At 47.7% G+C, this 14,560-nt stretch overlaps 2 protein-coding genes across 8 annotated transcripts in view; one reads left to right on the top strand and one right to left on the bottom strand.

Moving 5' to 3' along the window:
- The window catches only part of TELO2 (telomere maintenance 2), a 50,046-nt gene extending 46,535 nt beyond the window's left edge, over positions 1-3,511 (top strand). The window contains exon 22 of the mRNA XM_075011184.1: positions 3,476-3,511. The gene's annotated coding sequence lies outside the window, so the exon portion shown is untranslated. The remainder of the gene's footprint in view (positions 1-3,475) is intronic.
- Positions 1-14,560, bottom strand: part of IFT140 (intraflagellar transport 140) — a 193,459-nt gene that overhangs the window by 5,211 nt on the left and 173,688 nt on the right. For all 7 annotated transcript variants that reach the window (XM_075011173.1, XM_075011176.1, XM_075011177.1 and 4 more), the window contains 7 exons: positions 13,135-13,325; positions 11,251-11,346; positions 9,754-9,886; positions 9,518-9,661; positions 8,893-9,021; positions 5,021-5,203; positions 4,323-4,529 (listed from right to left, as the gene is read on the bottom strand). In XM_075011173.1, coding sequence (XP_074867274.1) covers positions 4,323-4,529; positions 5,021-5,203; positions 8,893-9,021; positions 9,518-9,661; positions 9,754-9,886; positions 11,251-11,346; positions 13,135-13,325 — 1,083 coding nt within the window. The remainder of the gene's footprint in view (positions 1-4,322; positions 4,530-5,020; positions 5,204-8,892; positions 9,022-9,517; positions 9,662-9,753; positions 9,887-11,250; positions 11,347-13,134; positions 13,326-14,560) is intronic.

Here is a 14,560-nt window from a genome sequence, read left to right as displayed (position 1 = left end):
GAGGTAGATACATTGGAGGGTAGGGATAAGGTCCAGAGTGACCTAGCTAAATTGGAGGATTGGGCTAAAAGAAATCTGAGGTTCAGCAAGGACAAGACCTGCACTCGGGACGGAAGAATCCCAAGCATTGTTACATGCTGGGGACTGACTAGTTGAGTAGCAGTACAGCAGAAAAGGACCTGGGGATTACAGTGGATGAGAGGCTGCATATGAGCCAACAGTGTGCCCTTGTAGCCAAGAAGGCTAACGGCATATCGGGGTGCATTAGGAGAAGTATTTCCAGCAGATCTGGAGAAGTTATTCCCCTCTATTTGGCACTGGTGAGACCAGGTCTAGAATACTGCATCTAATTCTGCCCCTCCCCCCAGTATAGCAAGGACCTGGATGCATTGGAGCAGGCCCAGCAGAGGGCAATGAAAATGATTTGGGAGCTGGAGCACATGACCTAGAAGTAGAGGCTGAGGGATCTGGGCTTATTTAGTTTGCAGAAGAGAAGAGTGAGGGGTAGTTTGATAGCAGCCTTTAAGTTCCAAAAGAGGCTGTTGTCATTAGTGACTGATCGCAGAACAAAGAGCAATGGTCCAAAGTTAGAGGGGGAGGTGTAAGTTGGATATTAGGAAGAAGTTACTTCCCTTGTACAGTGACGTTGGTTATTTGAGATGTGTGTTCCTGTGGGTGCACCACTCTGTATGTCGGTGTGCCCTTGCGCTGGCATGCGGAGATTCTTCTATCGCTGTAGTTTCCTGCAATGCATGTGCACAGAAGCAATTCTTTGTGTCCTCTGTTGGTCATGCATGTGCGTGGTGCAAACTCCTCCCTACCCTCTCTACCTGATGAAAGAGTGGGACACTCCAAAGCAGGAGAAGGAGAGAGAGAAGTGAAGCACCCACAGGGGGACACATCTCGAAGAACCATCATTAATGCACCAGATGAGTAACTTCCTCCTCTTCTTTGAGTGGCATCCTCATAGGTGCTCCTCTCTGGGCGACTATAAAGCAGTAGTTGCATTTTAAGGTGGGTTTGGAGCTCAGTAACCATCATAGCAGATAACACCACTCGTCCCACTTGGACAGAGGAAGCGAGACAAGATGACAGAGCGTAATGCTGTGCAAATGTATTGTCAGAAGACCACGTGGCCACCTTGCAAATGTCCTTAAAGGGTACATATTTCAAGGACGGCAGTAGTGGAGGGGACAGCCCGTGTAGAATGAGCAGTGACAGTGCCCAGGAGCTCGCACTGGTGGAGTGCAAAATGTGTAAATACATGAGGAGATCTATTTGGATATCTGTTGTGATGAAACAGGCAGGCTTTTGGATCTTTCTGTGAAAGACAGGAACAGTCTGGGAGATTTATGCCAAGGTCTTGTGCAGTCAGTGTAAAAGGCCAAAGCCCTGCAGACATCCATGGTATGCCATACTGCATGCAGGGGATCAGAATGTGGCTTAGGAAAAAAACATTGGTAAGCGAATAGGTTCATTGAGGTGAAACTGAGAGGGAACCTGGGGGATAAACTTGGGATGAGGACAAAGGGTGACCTAGTCTTTCGTAAATACGGTATAGGGAGGCTTAGCCATGAAAGCAGCAAGTTCCCCCGACCCTTCTGGCAGATGTGCTGGCGACTAGAAAGTCTGACCATGTATGTGGTAGCAGCCACGTGACCCAGCAATTTGAGGAATACATGCACTGTGACTGTGGGAGATAGATGTAACACTAAGATGAGATCATGCAGGGCCTGAAATCTTTGCAGGGCTAGTGTGGCCCTGGCATTAGTGGTGCTGAAATGCGCCCCAACGAACTCTAAGGATTGGACAGGGTGTAGCATGGACTTCTTGTAGTTTATATGGAAGCCTAGTTTCAACAGAAGGTCTGTGGTGACTCCCACCATGCAAAGGGCTTTGGTAAACGATGGCCCCTTTTGAGAGACAATCGTCCGGATAAGGAAAAATTTATGACCCTGTGTCAGCATACATAGGCTGCTACGACCACCAGAGTCTTGGAGAAAACTCCAGGCATGGTGGAGATCCTGAATGGGATGACTCGTTACTGAGAATGGTGGGACCCCATTGTGAATGGGAGGAATGGTAATGGAAGTAGGCATCCTGTAGGTCGAAGCTGAGAACCAACAGTTTCTGTCCAGAGCTGAGATAATGGTTGTGAGAGTCACCATCTTGAAGCACTGATAAAGGACATATTTTTTGAGCTTTCTGAGGTCAAGAATGGGCCTTCATCTCCTGTTTTATTTTGGATTAGGAAGTGCGTGGAGTAGAAACCCCTGCTCCAGAACTCCTTGGGACCTGGTTCCACGGCTCTTAAGCAAAGGAGGTGTTGCAGCTCTTTGTTGAGAAGATGCTCGTGAGAAGAGTCCCTGAAGAGGAACTGAGTAGTGGGATGGGTAGATGGGGTAGATGTAAGTGGGACAGAATTCTCCCAGGGCCACTAGCTTCATGACCCACTTGTCTGAGGTAACGGCAGCCCAGCGGTGGAAAAAGGGGCAAAGGCGATGATGAAAAGGATGATCATTGGACTGTAAATTGGCTTGACCAGAAAAACCCTTCAGGCTTCCGACCACACCTGCTGTCTGGGAGGTGGAGGGTTAGACTCTGAGGACTGTTGCTGCTGTTGCTGCCTGTTCCATTGGTGGGACTTGAAGCGATGTTGGTAGTGGTGTGGTTGCAAGCACTCTCATGGCCTTTGGTATGGGGAGTAGCAGGCCTGTTTAACTCGCAGCTGGTAAACGCCCAGGGTACGGAGCGTGGCACGGAAATCCTTGGTGCAATGGAGGACCTCATCAGTCTTTTGACCGAAAAGATGTTGCGTATCAAAGGGGACGTCCTACACTTTATGTTGTAGCTCTTTAGGGACCCTAGATGATTGAAGCCATGATGTATGCTTCATAACGAGTGTGGATGCTGTGACTCTGGCCACCGTGTCTGCGATGTCCATTGCAGATTGTAGGGCCATATGGGCGATGTGCCCTTCATGAATGACAACGACAAGAGCCAAGTGCTGTTGTTCAGCAGGCCTGGGACCAGCTCTTGGAGTTTGAGGTTAAAGTGGTTGTAGCTGGTTGTATAATTGGCCAGCCTCACCAAGAGTGTGCCCGACAAGTAAATTTTATGCCCCACTATGTCCCATTTTTCCCCAATTTGTCCTGGGGACTGGAACCAAAGGGTTTCGTTTCGTTCCGGATAGCTTCAACAACAAGTGAGTTCAGCTGGGGATGTGTGAAAAGGAACTCTGTGTCCTTGGAAGTCAAAGTATTTCTTATCCACCCTTTTGTTTGTGGGGGGAATGGAAGCAGGGGGTCTGCTTGAATCCAGAGAGAGCCCAGTGACACAGCAAAAAACCTGACTAACTGTCACAAACTTTTCTTTTCTTTTTTTTTTTTTGGTAAACTAACAATAACAGGAACAGTGAACAAGAACAGGCTAAGGATGACTACAACCACCTGGCTAAAACTTTGTTTTTCCACAGAGAGGACAAAGCTCTGTCTACAGCTGAGGACAGTAGAGAAGGAACTGAGGAGGCCATCCCATGTGTGCACCGGAGAGCATGAGGAGGTGCTTCTGCATATGCATTATATGAAAAGTCATGGCTATAGCTGAATCTCTGAGCACTGGCACACCAATACCCCGAGTGGAGCACCCCTGAGGACACTATTCCAAGAAGAAAAACTATTTCACCAGGAGAGTGGCAAAGCACTCAAATGCGTTACCTAGAGAGATGGTGGAATCTCCATCCCTAGAGGTTTGTAAGTCCTGGCTTGACAAAGTCCTGGCTGGGAAGATTTAGTTGGGGTTGATCCTGCTTTAGACAAAGGGCTGGACTAGATGACCTCCTGAAGTCCCTTCCAGTCCTAGGATTCTACAAATCTATTGTTAGCAACATAGAAGGAAGCAACCAGGCAGAGATGGTTAGAAAATCCTTCTGCATACCCTCTCTGTAAAGTAAGATACAATTCTGCTGCTTCTACCAAAACACTCTCCCACAGCAGAATCCTCAGGGGTTGAAGGCAGTTATCTGGGGCCTTATGCCCTCACCTTGGCCAGGGAGATCTCATACTGAGAACAAAGCCTGTGGAAGAGAGGGACCCCAGCAGGGTTTGAGCTCTGAGAATAAGCAATTGGGAGGGAGGGACAGCAAGTATTATTTATCATAAATATTTCTGTCTTAAACCACCTCAGGGTTTGTCTGAAAGATCAACCCCTCAAATCAATTGTTTTACCTGCAGATTAAAAGTGTATTTTGCAGCTCTATACCTGGCAATGCCAAAAGGTTCAAAGGTTAGTACCGCAGCTTCTCCCCACCCATGTAGGCTCACCTTCAGCTTGTTTCCTGCTTGCGTGTACTTCTTTGTTGCCATATGGTAATTGCCTTGCCGCATGCAGCAATCAGCAATCTGTTCCAGCAGTTCTTTCCTAGACTCCTCAGAGAGCTCTTTCGAGTCCTTGGAGACAGTCATCTTCTCAGCCATGTCCTCTGTGATGGTCAGGTTATGGTTCAAACAAAGCTGCAAGGCTTCATGGTACTGGTGAATGCGCAGAAAACAATGAATTACTGCTAGCTGATTATTCTGTACCAGAAGGACCCCAGCCACATTCAGCCTGCTAGGACTCAAGTCTATGGGCGTGCTACAACTTTTTAGCCTTTTTCCAGCTATGTAAACAGGTGCCTCTGAACTCTGCAGAGGTCAAATGATTAGGCTTCAGGCAAACTGTGCTGCAGAATCTTAAATTCAGGGATTGCCCCAAACCAAACCCCTGCAGCTGGAGGCCGTAATCTTTGAGGTGACTAAATCTAATGTGGATCCAGATAAGGCTGGCCATAGCTGTATCAGGGCTGAGCCAAAACCTTGAACCAAGGAACACTGAAGAAATTAAAAATCTAGGCAGGAATTACACAGCTGGGGCTTTGGTGCAGTGAAATGAGGAGCCAGGATGTAACCCAGCTCACTCCTGAGCTCTGCTCTGCTGAAGTCCCACACAGTAGAGTTCTTGGGGACATAGAAAAAGGCTTTACCTTTTTCCCTGCTAGCAGCAGCTCCACAGCCTTCTCATGCTGGGCGTGTTCCATGAAGAAGTCAGAGCAACGTGCCAGCAGGGCTGGGTCTGAATTCTCATCCAGGTCTTCGGCAATCAGCTGCAAGGCCCCAAACTGCTGTGTGGCAAAAGCCAGCTCTAGTGCTTTGGAAAAGTGTCCTGCCTGCAAAACCACGGACAGTCCTTTAGTTTTGACCTCTTGTACTGGTAGCGTACAGACTCCAAGGCAAGAAGCCATTAGAAAAGGGACACCAGTTGTCCACAGCAGAGGCCTGGCAACATCAGCAGCTACTATGCCTCCTTCCGTGACCTACATGCCTGCCACTCTGCTGCAGAGCCACCACAGCATAAATGCAGAGAGTGCGGACTTACTAGCAGCCAGAGACTGACACGATTCTTATTCTGACTTCAGTCCTGCTCTCTTGCAGAACTTGTGGGCTCAGCTCTGACAGGCAGGCAGAGGAAAGGAAGCTCGCACAGGTGAGCAGCAACCATTTTGTAATGATATCTAAAAGCACTTATAGGCTGTGCTGGGAGTCTCCCGCAGAGAGGCAGCACCCTCTGCACCAATACTTCCTTGTGGTGAAAGTGGGCTGATTTACTGATATTGGAGGAATGTGGCAGGAGGCTCCAAAGTACAAGAAAGAGTTAAATACAGGAAAAGCTGTTTTGCCTGCACTTCATCAGCCGCAAAGCTCTATAAACCAAGGTTTGGAAAGTCAGTTGGCTCTGTGTTGCTCCCTGGAAGGAGGGACATGTCCCTGTTGTTCTTAGGCAGAGCACTACCCACACCTTGCCCCGAATGCTGGCTCTGCAGCTCTCATGGGCCAGGACCTGTGGCCAGTGGGAGCTGTGGGGCATACAGCCATACCTCCACCTAGGAGCAGCAGGGACATGTCACAGCTTGCAGGGAGTCAGGAGGTACTCTGAAAACCCTCCTGTGCCCAACTCCCTGGCGCAGAGAACCCTCCTACATGCGCTCCCTGGCCCCACCTGCCACAGCCCTCACCCCTGTGATGGGGTTCAGGGGTCCCTCTGCACTGCACCCTGTCCGTTGGCAGGAGTGACTCTCACTCAGCAGGTACAACAGGAGGTTTATTAGGCAACAGATGCCCAGTTTCTCACAGAAGCGACAGTACAGAAGTTAGAGACAGTCCTTTCAACCCGTCCTGGGGAGAGGAGCCCGAGGGGTGCCCCTCTGGGGTGTAGCTTTCCCCCTCCTCCAGCTGGCTGCCTTCCAGCTCCTCTTCCCCTAGCCTCTAACTGCCGCCCCCCGATTCAAAAACCCCGCTCGGCTCCTCCCTCCTCTTTGTTCAGGGCAGAGGTGTTACCTGCCACTTGTAGCCCCAGGGTCATCCTTGCCTCTCACATCCAGCCTGACTCACACATGCACTCCCCCCACTCCATCACAACCCCCTCCTGCACTTATTCCTGTTGACTCTTCATTAACTAGATTATTTGACTAACCAGCACCCCCATTCCTCCAACACACTGGACAGCAAAGCTTTTAATGTATCACGACTAGTCATCTCCCATATATCATCTGACATGTACCATATGTCCCAAGTGAAATGAAATAACTGGATGTAATCCAATTCCCTGGGAACATATACAGGCTCAACCTCTTAAATCTGGAATTCTCTCATCCGGTAACATCCATCGTCTGGCATGATCGTGGATGTTGCAAGACCAGAGACTCCCAGGGCTGAGGTGGGACCTGCATCAGGGGTGCAGGGGCTGGGACCATAGTAGTGGCCAGCAGCCTGGCCCTGGACAGAGCTGGAGCCCCACCACTAGCCCTGCTGCAGCGGGTTAGAGCCCCTGCTGGAGCCTCAGCCAAGCTCCCAGCAGGAGGGGGAGCAGAAACCAGCAGGCCCTGGTGACTGGGGAGCCAGTGGTGAGCACCCAGGCCCCGGTGGCTGGGGAGCTGGCCAGGGAACCGTGGGGCCAGGGGGAAGGGCAGGGAGCCAGCTGGGGAGCTGCAGGGCTGGGAAGCTGTAGGCCAGGGAGCCTTGGGGTGGAAGCAGCCAGGGAACTGGGGAGAGAGAGACAGCTGGGCAGCTGTAGCAGTCAGGGAGCCAGCAGGAAGTCTTGAAAGGGGCTGGGGACAGGAGGGAAGCTCTGAGGCCACTGACTGCCCTTCATCCAGCAAAATCCCTTGTCTGGGACTGCTCAGGTCCCGAGGGTGCTGGATGAGGGAGGTGCAACCTGTACTGGTATGACCAAAGCCATCACTCCATCTGATACTGATTGATGATTAAAGCAGGATGAAGTTCAAGGAACAGAAATCAGGTGCATACATACAAAATGGGAAATACTGCCTATGAAGGAATGTTGAAGAAAGGGAACTGGAAGTCTCAAAGCAGGGGTTTTCAGAACAAATTTTGGGGGGGCCTGATAATGCAGCTACCAACTCTCGCTGGTGGTCACTCTCACACTTTTCCCTAAAGTACTTAATTAGCTTTAGGAAAAAATATAAATGCACATATATTCAGGTCCAAATCATTGTAATTAATTTACTACTAGCTAATAAGCCTCTTGTGAAAAGTGATATTAAGAAATATACAGGCATTGCTTTCCATATCAGACTTACTCAGCCCTGGAAAGATGGGAGAAAATTAAGCCCTGGTTGTGGGGAGGCCAAGGGAGGTACCTGGACCTGCAGCCTGAAGCCCTGTAGCTGGAGAAGGGAGCCTGAAGGTGTTCATCTGGAGCCCAAAGCCCCGTGGCCAACTGCCCCGCTGCTATCCCAGGGTTGAAATCCAAAGACCAGTCCTGGGAAGGTGTGGAACTCACCAGCTGCCTGCTTCTCCAGTGTTGTGCCCCATGTGTCTCTGGGGGTAACAGAGGGATAGAGCCAAACCCATGCTGACAGCTCCAGCAGCCAAAACTAAGATGGCACATCCAGAAGCACCAGGGAGGGGAAGGGGCCACTGTCTCCATAACAACACAGGAGGTTGTATCCACAGAAAAACCCTTCGTGGCCCCATTTGAGAATGGCTGTCAGAATCACAAGCTAAATGAGAGCCAACAATGCAACAAATTACCCCCTTCTCCCAAAGAAGCAAACATTATTCTGGGATGTAGTGGCTGAAGTGTCATAAGCAAGACCCTGGCATCCATTCTTGTGCTCTGCTCCACAGTGATAAGGCCTCAGCTCGAATAATGAATCTAGTTTTGGGTGCCACATATCAGAATGAGGTGGACCAACTGGCAAGTTCACAGCAACAAAAATTATTAAAATTCTAGAGAACATGACCTACGAGGGAAGATTGAAAAAAATTGGGTTTCTTTGGCCCAGGGAAGACAAGACAATGACAGCTTTCAAACACAAAAAAATGCTGTTACAAGGATGAGTGTGAAAAATTGTTCTCGTTAACCTCTGAGGACAGGACAAGGAGCAATGGGCTGAAATTGTAGCAAGGGAGGTTTGGGTTGGACATTAGGAAAAACTTCCTGTAAGGGCAGTTAAGTACTGCAAAAAGTTGCTTAGGGAGATCATGGAATCTCCATCATTGGAGATTTGTAAGAGCAAGTTAGACAAACACCATTAAGGGACGGTCTAGTTATGAGGCAGTCCTGTCTTAACTGCAGGGGACTGGACCAGATGACCTCTTTCCCTCCCACACTTCTATGATTTGAACAGCATGTGTTGCTGCAGGTCAACTGGAGGGGCACTGGGAGGCCTGTAGAGGGGGCCCAAGAAAGGATTAACAAAGGGTGCTGCACATGAGGACTGGATTGACCAGGAAGAAGGGATTCAGATAATCAGGTGTTCAGCTGACATGATAGCTGTACACTGTAGTGTCTTGTCTCAGTTCAAAACGTTATACTTTGCTGAGTCTGAGTTACCTTGTGGTACAACATGACTGCTCTGTCCATTTGTTCCCCCTTCTCTTCATAATAGCAGGCTGCCTCTATCATGTCTTCTGGGGAACTCAGCAGAGCCAGGTTCATCAGCTGGTCATCCAGACTGTTCTCCTACTCAAGCAAAGATACATCTTTAAGCTAATATGTATAGTTACTTCCAGCACAGCAGACTTCATAGCACTCCTAACTACCTACTCTGTGTTTTTATACTGCCACCTAGGATACCTGTATCCAACCACCTTCCATATAAAAATCTATCGGAATGGTACAGTCCCTAGTGTACCTCCTGGAATGTCTGGTTCTCAGTTTTGTGAGGTCAAAACCCTGCATGGGGCAGCACTTTTGGTTTATGGTTCACTTACTCATTTCAGGAGTGACTATGGGTTGGGGACTTGGGCTCTACAGGGGTGTCAGTACAGACCCCTTTTCCCTCCCAGTGTGGATAGAAACCAGTATTACCTACATAATTATACAAGCAAGCAGCAATACTTTACAGAAGAAGCCGGCGCATGCTGATCTCACAGGGAGTTACATTTCTGGACGTACATGACCTGAGAGATGCCATTGTCGAGGAGCTCTGTGCACTCAGGTGTACATGTTGTCATACCTTACACAACCGGATGGCATTGTTAAATGCCTGGGCCCTAGTGTAGAAGTGCACAGCCTGCTTGATTTCATCCTGACTCTCATACTGGCGGGCCAGGTGATAGGATGCTGCCCAGTTTCCTGTTTCATTGGCTATTTCAGCAGCCTGAAAGAAAAGCCAGATCCTTCACAATCATGCCCAAATTCAAGACAAGAGCCCAGAATCTCCTGGGAGCAATAGGAAGCACACTGCCTTACCTTCTGGATGTTGCCCTGAAAGCAGTAAATACGAACCAGTGAGAAGTAATCCTGAGCTAACTCATAGTATCTTAGTGCAGATTCCATATCTGACTGGCTCTCCAGATACTGTGCCCACCATTTCCACAAGCTCCTAGAAGAGAAACAACAAATGCCAAGTAATCACTACCAGTGGAAGTGGTGGATTTTCTGTCTCTTGAAGTCTCCAAAGCAAGACTGGCTACCAATGGTCCCTCTAATCCAGGGGCGGGCAAGATACAGCCCTCCAAACCTTTTAACCCAGCCTGTGGGGCAGGTCCAGTGCAGCACAATTTCTCAACTCCCATTGGTTGGTTTCCAGCCAATAGGAGCTGAGAGATTTTGCAGGGCTGGGGACAGAGTATGAAACCAGCCAATGGGAGATGAGAGACTTTGTTGGGGTGAGGGCAGTGCAGTCCCATTTCTCAGCTCCCATTGGCTGGTTTTCAGCCAAAAGGAGCTGAGACACTTGGCTGGGATAGGAGCAGTACACAAAGCCTTCTGGCTCCACAGTGCAGAGTGCCACAGGGAACAGCCAGTGGGCTGGGGCTGCAGGCTGGGAAGTATACATGAGAGTGCTGCTGGCTGGGAGCTGCTTAGGTTAGTGACTCCTGAATGGAGCCTGGTTCTGGCGCCACACCCCAACTCCCTCCCAGACACTGCACTCACTTCTACACTCCTCCCCCAGGCCAGAATCCTCTCCTGCACCCATACCCCAATCTCAGACTTTGCACCCCAATCCCCTGACCCAGGTCACAACCCCCTCCTTCACCCAAACTCCCTCACACCCCACACCTCTCCTGCCTTCCAGTCTCCTATCACAAACTCCCTTCTGCGCAAAACCTCCATCCCAGACTCCACACCCCCTCCATTAAAAAAAAAAACAGGCCCTTGACCACTTACCAAAACCATGGTGTGGCCCCATCAAAAATTATTGCCCACCCCTGCTCTAATCTTTTCCATCCACATGCAGAACAAATTTTTAAGGGCACCGAGGCATGTGCAAACTTGTGCCAAACATGAAACCTGCTAGGAAGCATTTGAATTTCTCCTGAGTGTCCACACAAGTTCCCAGCTTACAGGGAACACTGCTGGCTGCCATTCTGGAAGATGTGCTTTAGTCAAACACAAGTCATGGCACTCAATACATAGTAACCTGGGTGAAAGTCTCTGGCTTGTGTTACTCATTTCTCTGTCACTCTAGCAGTACCAGCTCTCCAATACATGTGGTGGGACCCTTTTGAATGAACCAGATTCATGACCATAGTAAACAAACGAACAGACTTCCATCACTGTAACGTACAATGAATTAGCAAAAAGTGTTCCTTACTAGCACGCTTCTTCTTAATTGAATTAACCTAAAATACCTGAACACCTGGCAGGAATGTGGTCAAACAGTAACCCCAAACCTGAACCTCCCTCTCCCAAAACCACTTCTTCCTACATTTTAGGGAAGGAAGAATGTAACATGGCACTAACTTATCCTTCATCTTGTTGACATAGGTCTCCAATGCTTGTAAATCTTCAGAGAACATCCTGGGCACCTCAAACCTGTGTGTGTCCGATTTCTCATAGCTGCATGGAAAAAGGGCACATTAGATGGTGGACACCAGTGCTTTGTGGCACACTGCTCAGCTGCTACATTGACCAGTTTTATTTAATTCTTTAGTCTCTACAATTAACAACGATACTAATAGGACTTTGTCCTTATAGAGTGCTTTTCACCAGCTGCAGGAAAGTGCTTGCCCCTCTGTGCCAATATATAGGGCCTACCAAATTCACAGCCATGAAACATGCATCAAAAACCAGAAAATCTTTTATCTGCTTTAACCCTATACGATAGGGATTTCACAGGCAAAACCAGCGTTTCTCATACCGTGCCATCTTTACTGCTGCACTGCTGCTAGTGGCTTTGACTTCAGAGCCAGGCGTCGTCGCTCTCCAGTCTGAAGGCAGTGCCACCACTAGCAGTGACACAGAAGGAAGGGTAAGAGCATCTGACCTGCATCTGATGAAGTGGGTCTTTGCCCACGAAAGCTTATGCTCATACATTTCTGTTAGTCTATAAGGTGCCACAGGACCCCTTGTTGCTTTTGCAGATCCAGACTAACACGGCTACCCCTCTGATACTTGATAGAAGGAAAAAAGGAAGGGTAGCAGTGCTGCCTCCCTCTTACCATAATCTTGCGATCCCCACAACTCCTTTGTGTGTCTAGACCCCTACAATTATATCATGAAAGTTCAGATTTCAATAGTAAATTTCATGATTTCAAGTATTTAAAAAAATCCTATGACTGTGAAATGGACCAAACAGGCTGAATTTGGTAAGGCCTTACCAATAGCCAAAGGAAAAATAAAGGCCATGGTGCTGCTGTGATAAGACCAACGTGTGGAGCTCATTGAGATAAAAATCAGTAAAGAAAAATAAAAAATCCTATTTGGCCAAAGAACCAATGTATACACTGAAGCCTCAAAAACACACTAGCCAAATGCCAGAGTTTGAAGTGCTGTAGAAGGGCAATGAGGTACTTATGGAAATGGTCACAAATACCTAGCACAGCTGAACAGGAATGATTGGGAGACTGGGTGAGAGATGGTGCAGGATATTCAATACAGATCTTCTCCTCACTTCAGACACTAGTCTTCATATTGCCTGTTCACCTCTACTGCACAGTTGGAAGGTTGCTCCTTTAACTGTACAAACCCATTCATCTGCAACTCTTCCCTCCTGCTTCCCCATTACATTCTCTGCACACATCTCCTCACACAAAAAACCCTTCTTACTCTAGAGTGATCCTTCATAATAAGGGAGCCATGCATAAAATAATCTTTAAACCAGAAAGATGCATTCTAAAAAACAATCCACCACCAACTTTCCCAGGACCTTAGCAGCCAATGGACAGAATTCTGGATGCCTCATAAGCATCAGGTTCATAATACATGAGCCACAATTAACCCCTGGGGTGCCAAGTGGGTCAAGAACTTTCCAACACAAGGGTTTATGCATAAAAAGTGCAAAAGGGAAGGCTAGTATAGTGGTTAAAAGCATAACACAAAGACAGGAAATCCATGTTCTGTTCTTGACTCCACTACAGACTTCCCATGTAACCTCTGGAAAGTCACTTAACCTCTCTACTGCTCAGGTTCCCCAATTGCCACGTTTATTTCAAATAAGGCTTTAAGATCCTCAGATGGAAAGGTGCAGAAAAGGAGAAAGGCTGGTTATCTATCAGTATCAGGCACCCTCCAGACACCCCTACCAATTTTGCCTCTGCTGTCCACAGTGGTCTGCTAAAGCTCATGGTTTCTTGTGTTCAGAATTAAGCTTGAGGTGCTCAGCCTTTTCCACTAGAAGTTGCTTACTAGCTGAGTGCAAGAGTGTGCTCTGCAGTAGCCTCCAGGTGTTTGGCATAGTTGTAGAATGTGGTGCGCAAGTGAACACGGTCATGAGTCTCAGCTACTTCTATGGCTTTCTGCCACTGGTCAGAAGCCTGGTAGAATTTGTTCAGGAGGTCAAAGCGCTTGCAATTCTTGTACAGTCGCTCTGCATCTTCCTGAAAGAGAAAACAGTGAAAAATCATCTGGGTTTGAAGAGTACTTTACAAGGATATGTAGTGAACTTCTGGGCAGTCAGCGATGCCAGATTATGAATTGTATTGCAGAATAAAAAGAATTAAGGCAGAAGGATTTACATCTACTAAATATACATAACCAGGAATGGAAGCATTGTGACTGAGAAGCTGGATGTTTATAGGAAACTAAAGAAAGCCCTCATATCCCAGCATTTACTGAGTGATATTAACAGGGGCAGGAGAGACATGAGCACTTACCAGTCATACAGCTGATTGTGACAATACTAAACCTTTTGATGACAGAGGTTGTCAAATGGCAGAGAGTTACTCACTGGCTAAGCCAACACGGGAGGTGCTAGGGGAGACCTCTTGCCACAAGTAAGCAAACAGTCTCCTTACCGCCTATCTGTACCTTTTTTCTCATTGACAAGGATACAGCACCTGAAGAATCCTGTCACTACACAGTAGGTCTTGGAAACGCTGATTTCGTTTTTAGATAATAAATGCAGAGCAAAACCTGACACCTGTGCTTATGCCAAGCTCCCAGTGACTTCATTTAGAGCTAAAGCCAAAGTATTTGGCCCATTGTGACACAAACAATGAACAAATTAAAAATTGCTATTTTTAATCTTTGAGATGGACTGTTACTGTCAAGACTTTTCCGGCCCCTCCCAACTGCTTTCCAGCAGAGCTCTGTGTACGCTGTGGCAAGACAGAAGGAACAATTTCTGTTTCCTACTGATTCCCATACATTTTCAGAGAGAAACAGACCCTAGAGATAGAAGAGGTCTAGACCCTCTCCTGCTAATGCAGGATTGTTTTCTAAACAATTTTTGCTATTATTTTCCCCCAGACTAACATGGAAGCAAACAGGCTTCCCCCATTTCCACTGAGTCAGGAAGTTTTTATCAAATGGCCACCCTGTATTTTCCTAGTTATATGCTTTTACACCAATTGGAACAACTCCTTCATCATGCTGGCATTCATAGCCTTCAGATATGTGTAGCTTGTTAGAACACCCTGTTCTTACTCAAGTTCTACACATTTATCTCTTTCCTCTTCTATGGGAATCTGTTTTAGATCATAAAAATTTTAACTGATTTTCTCTGAACTTCCTCCTGTTCATCAATATTCTTCTGGCAATGTGATGTTTAACTTTGAAAGCAATACTCTGGATGCAGCTGCAATAAGAATGTGTAGACAGATCATGAAATCAA

This window comes from Carettochelys insculpta, chromosome 16 (assembly GCF_033958435.1).
Source record: "Carettochelys insculpta isolate YL-2023 chromosome 16, ASM3395843v1, whole genome shotgun sequence".
NCBI classification, from domain to species: domain Eukaryota; kingdom Metazoa; phylum Chordata; order Testudines; family Carettochelyidae; genus Carettochelys; species Carettochelys insculpta.
Note: the sequence above shows the minus strand (reverse complement) of the source record. Positions and strands in the feature narration are given on the sequence as shown.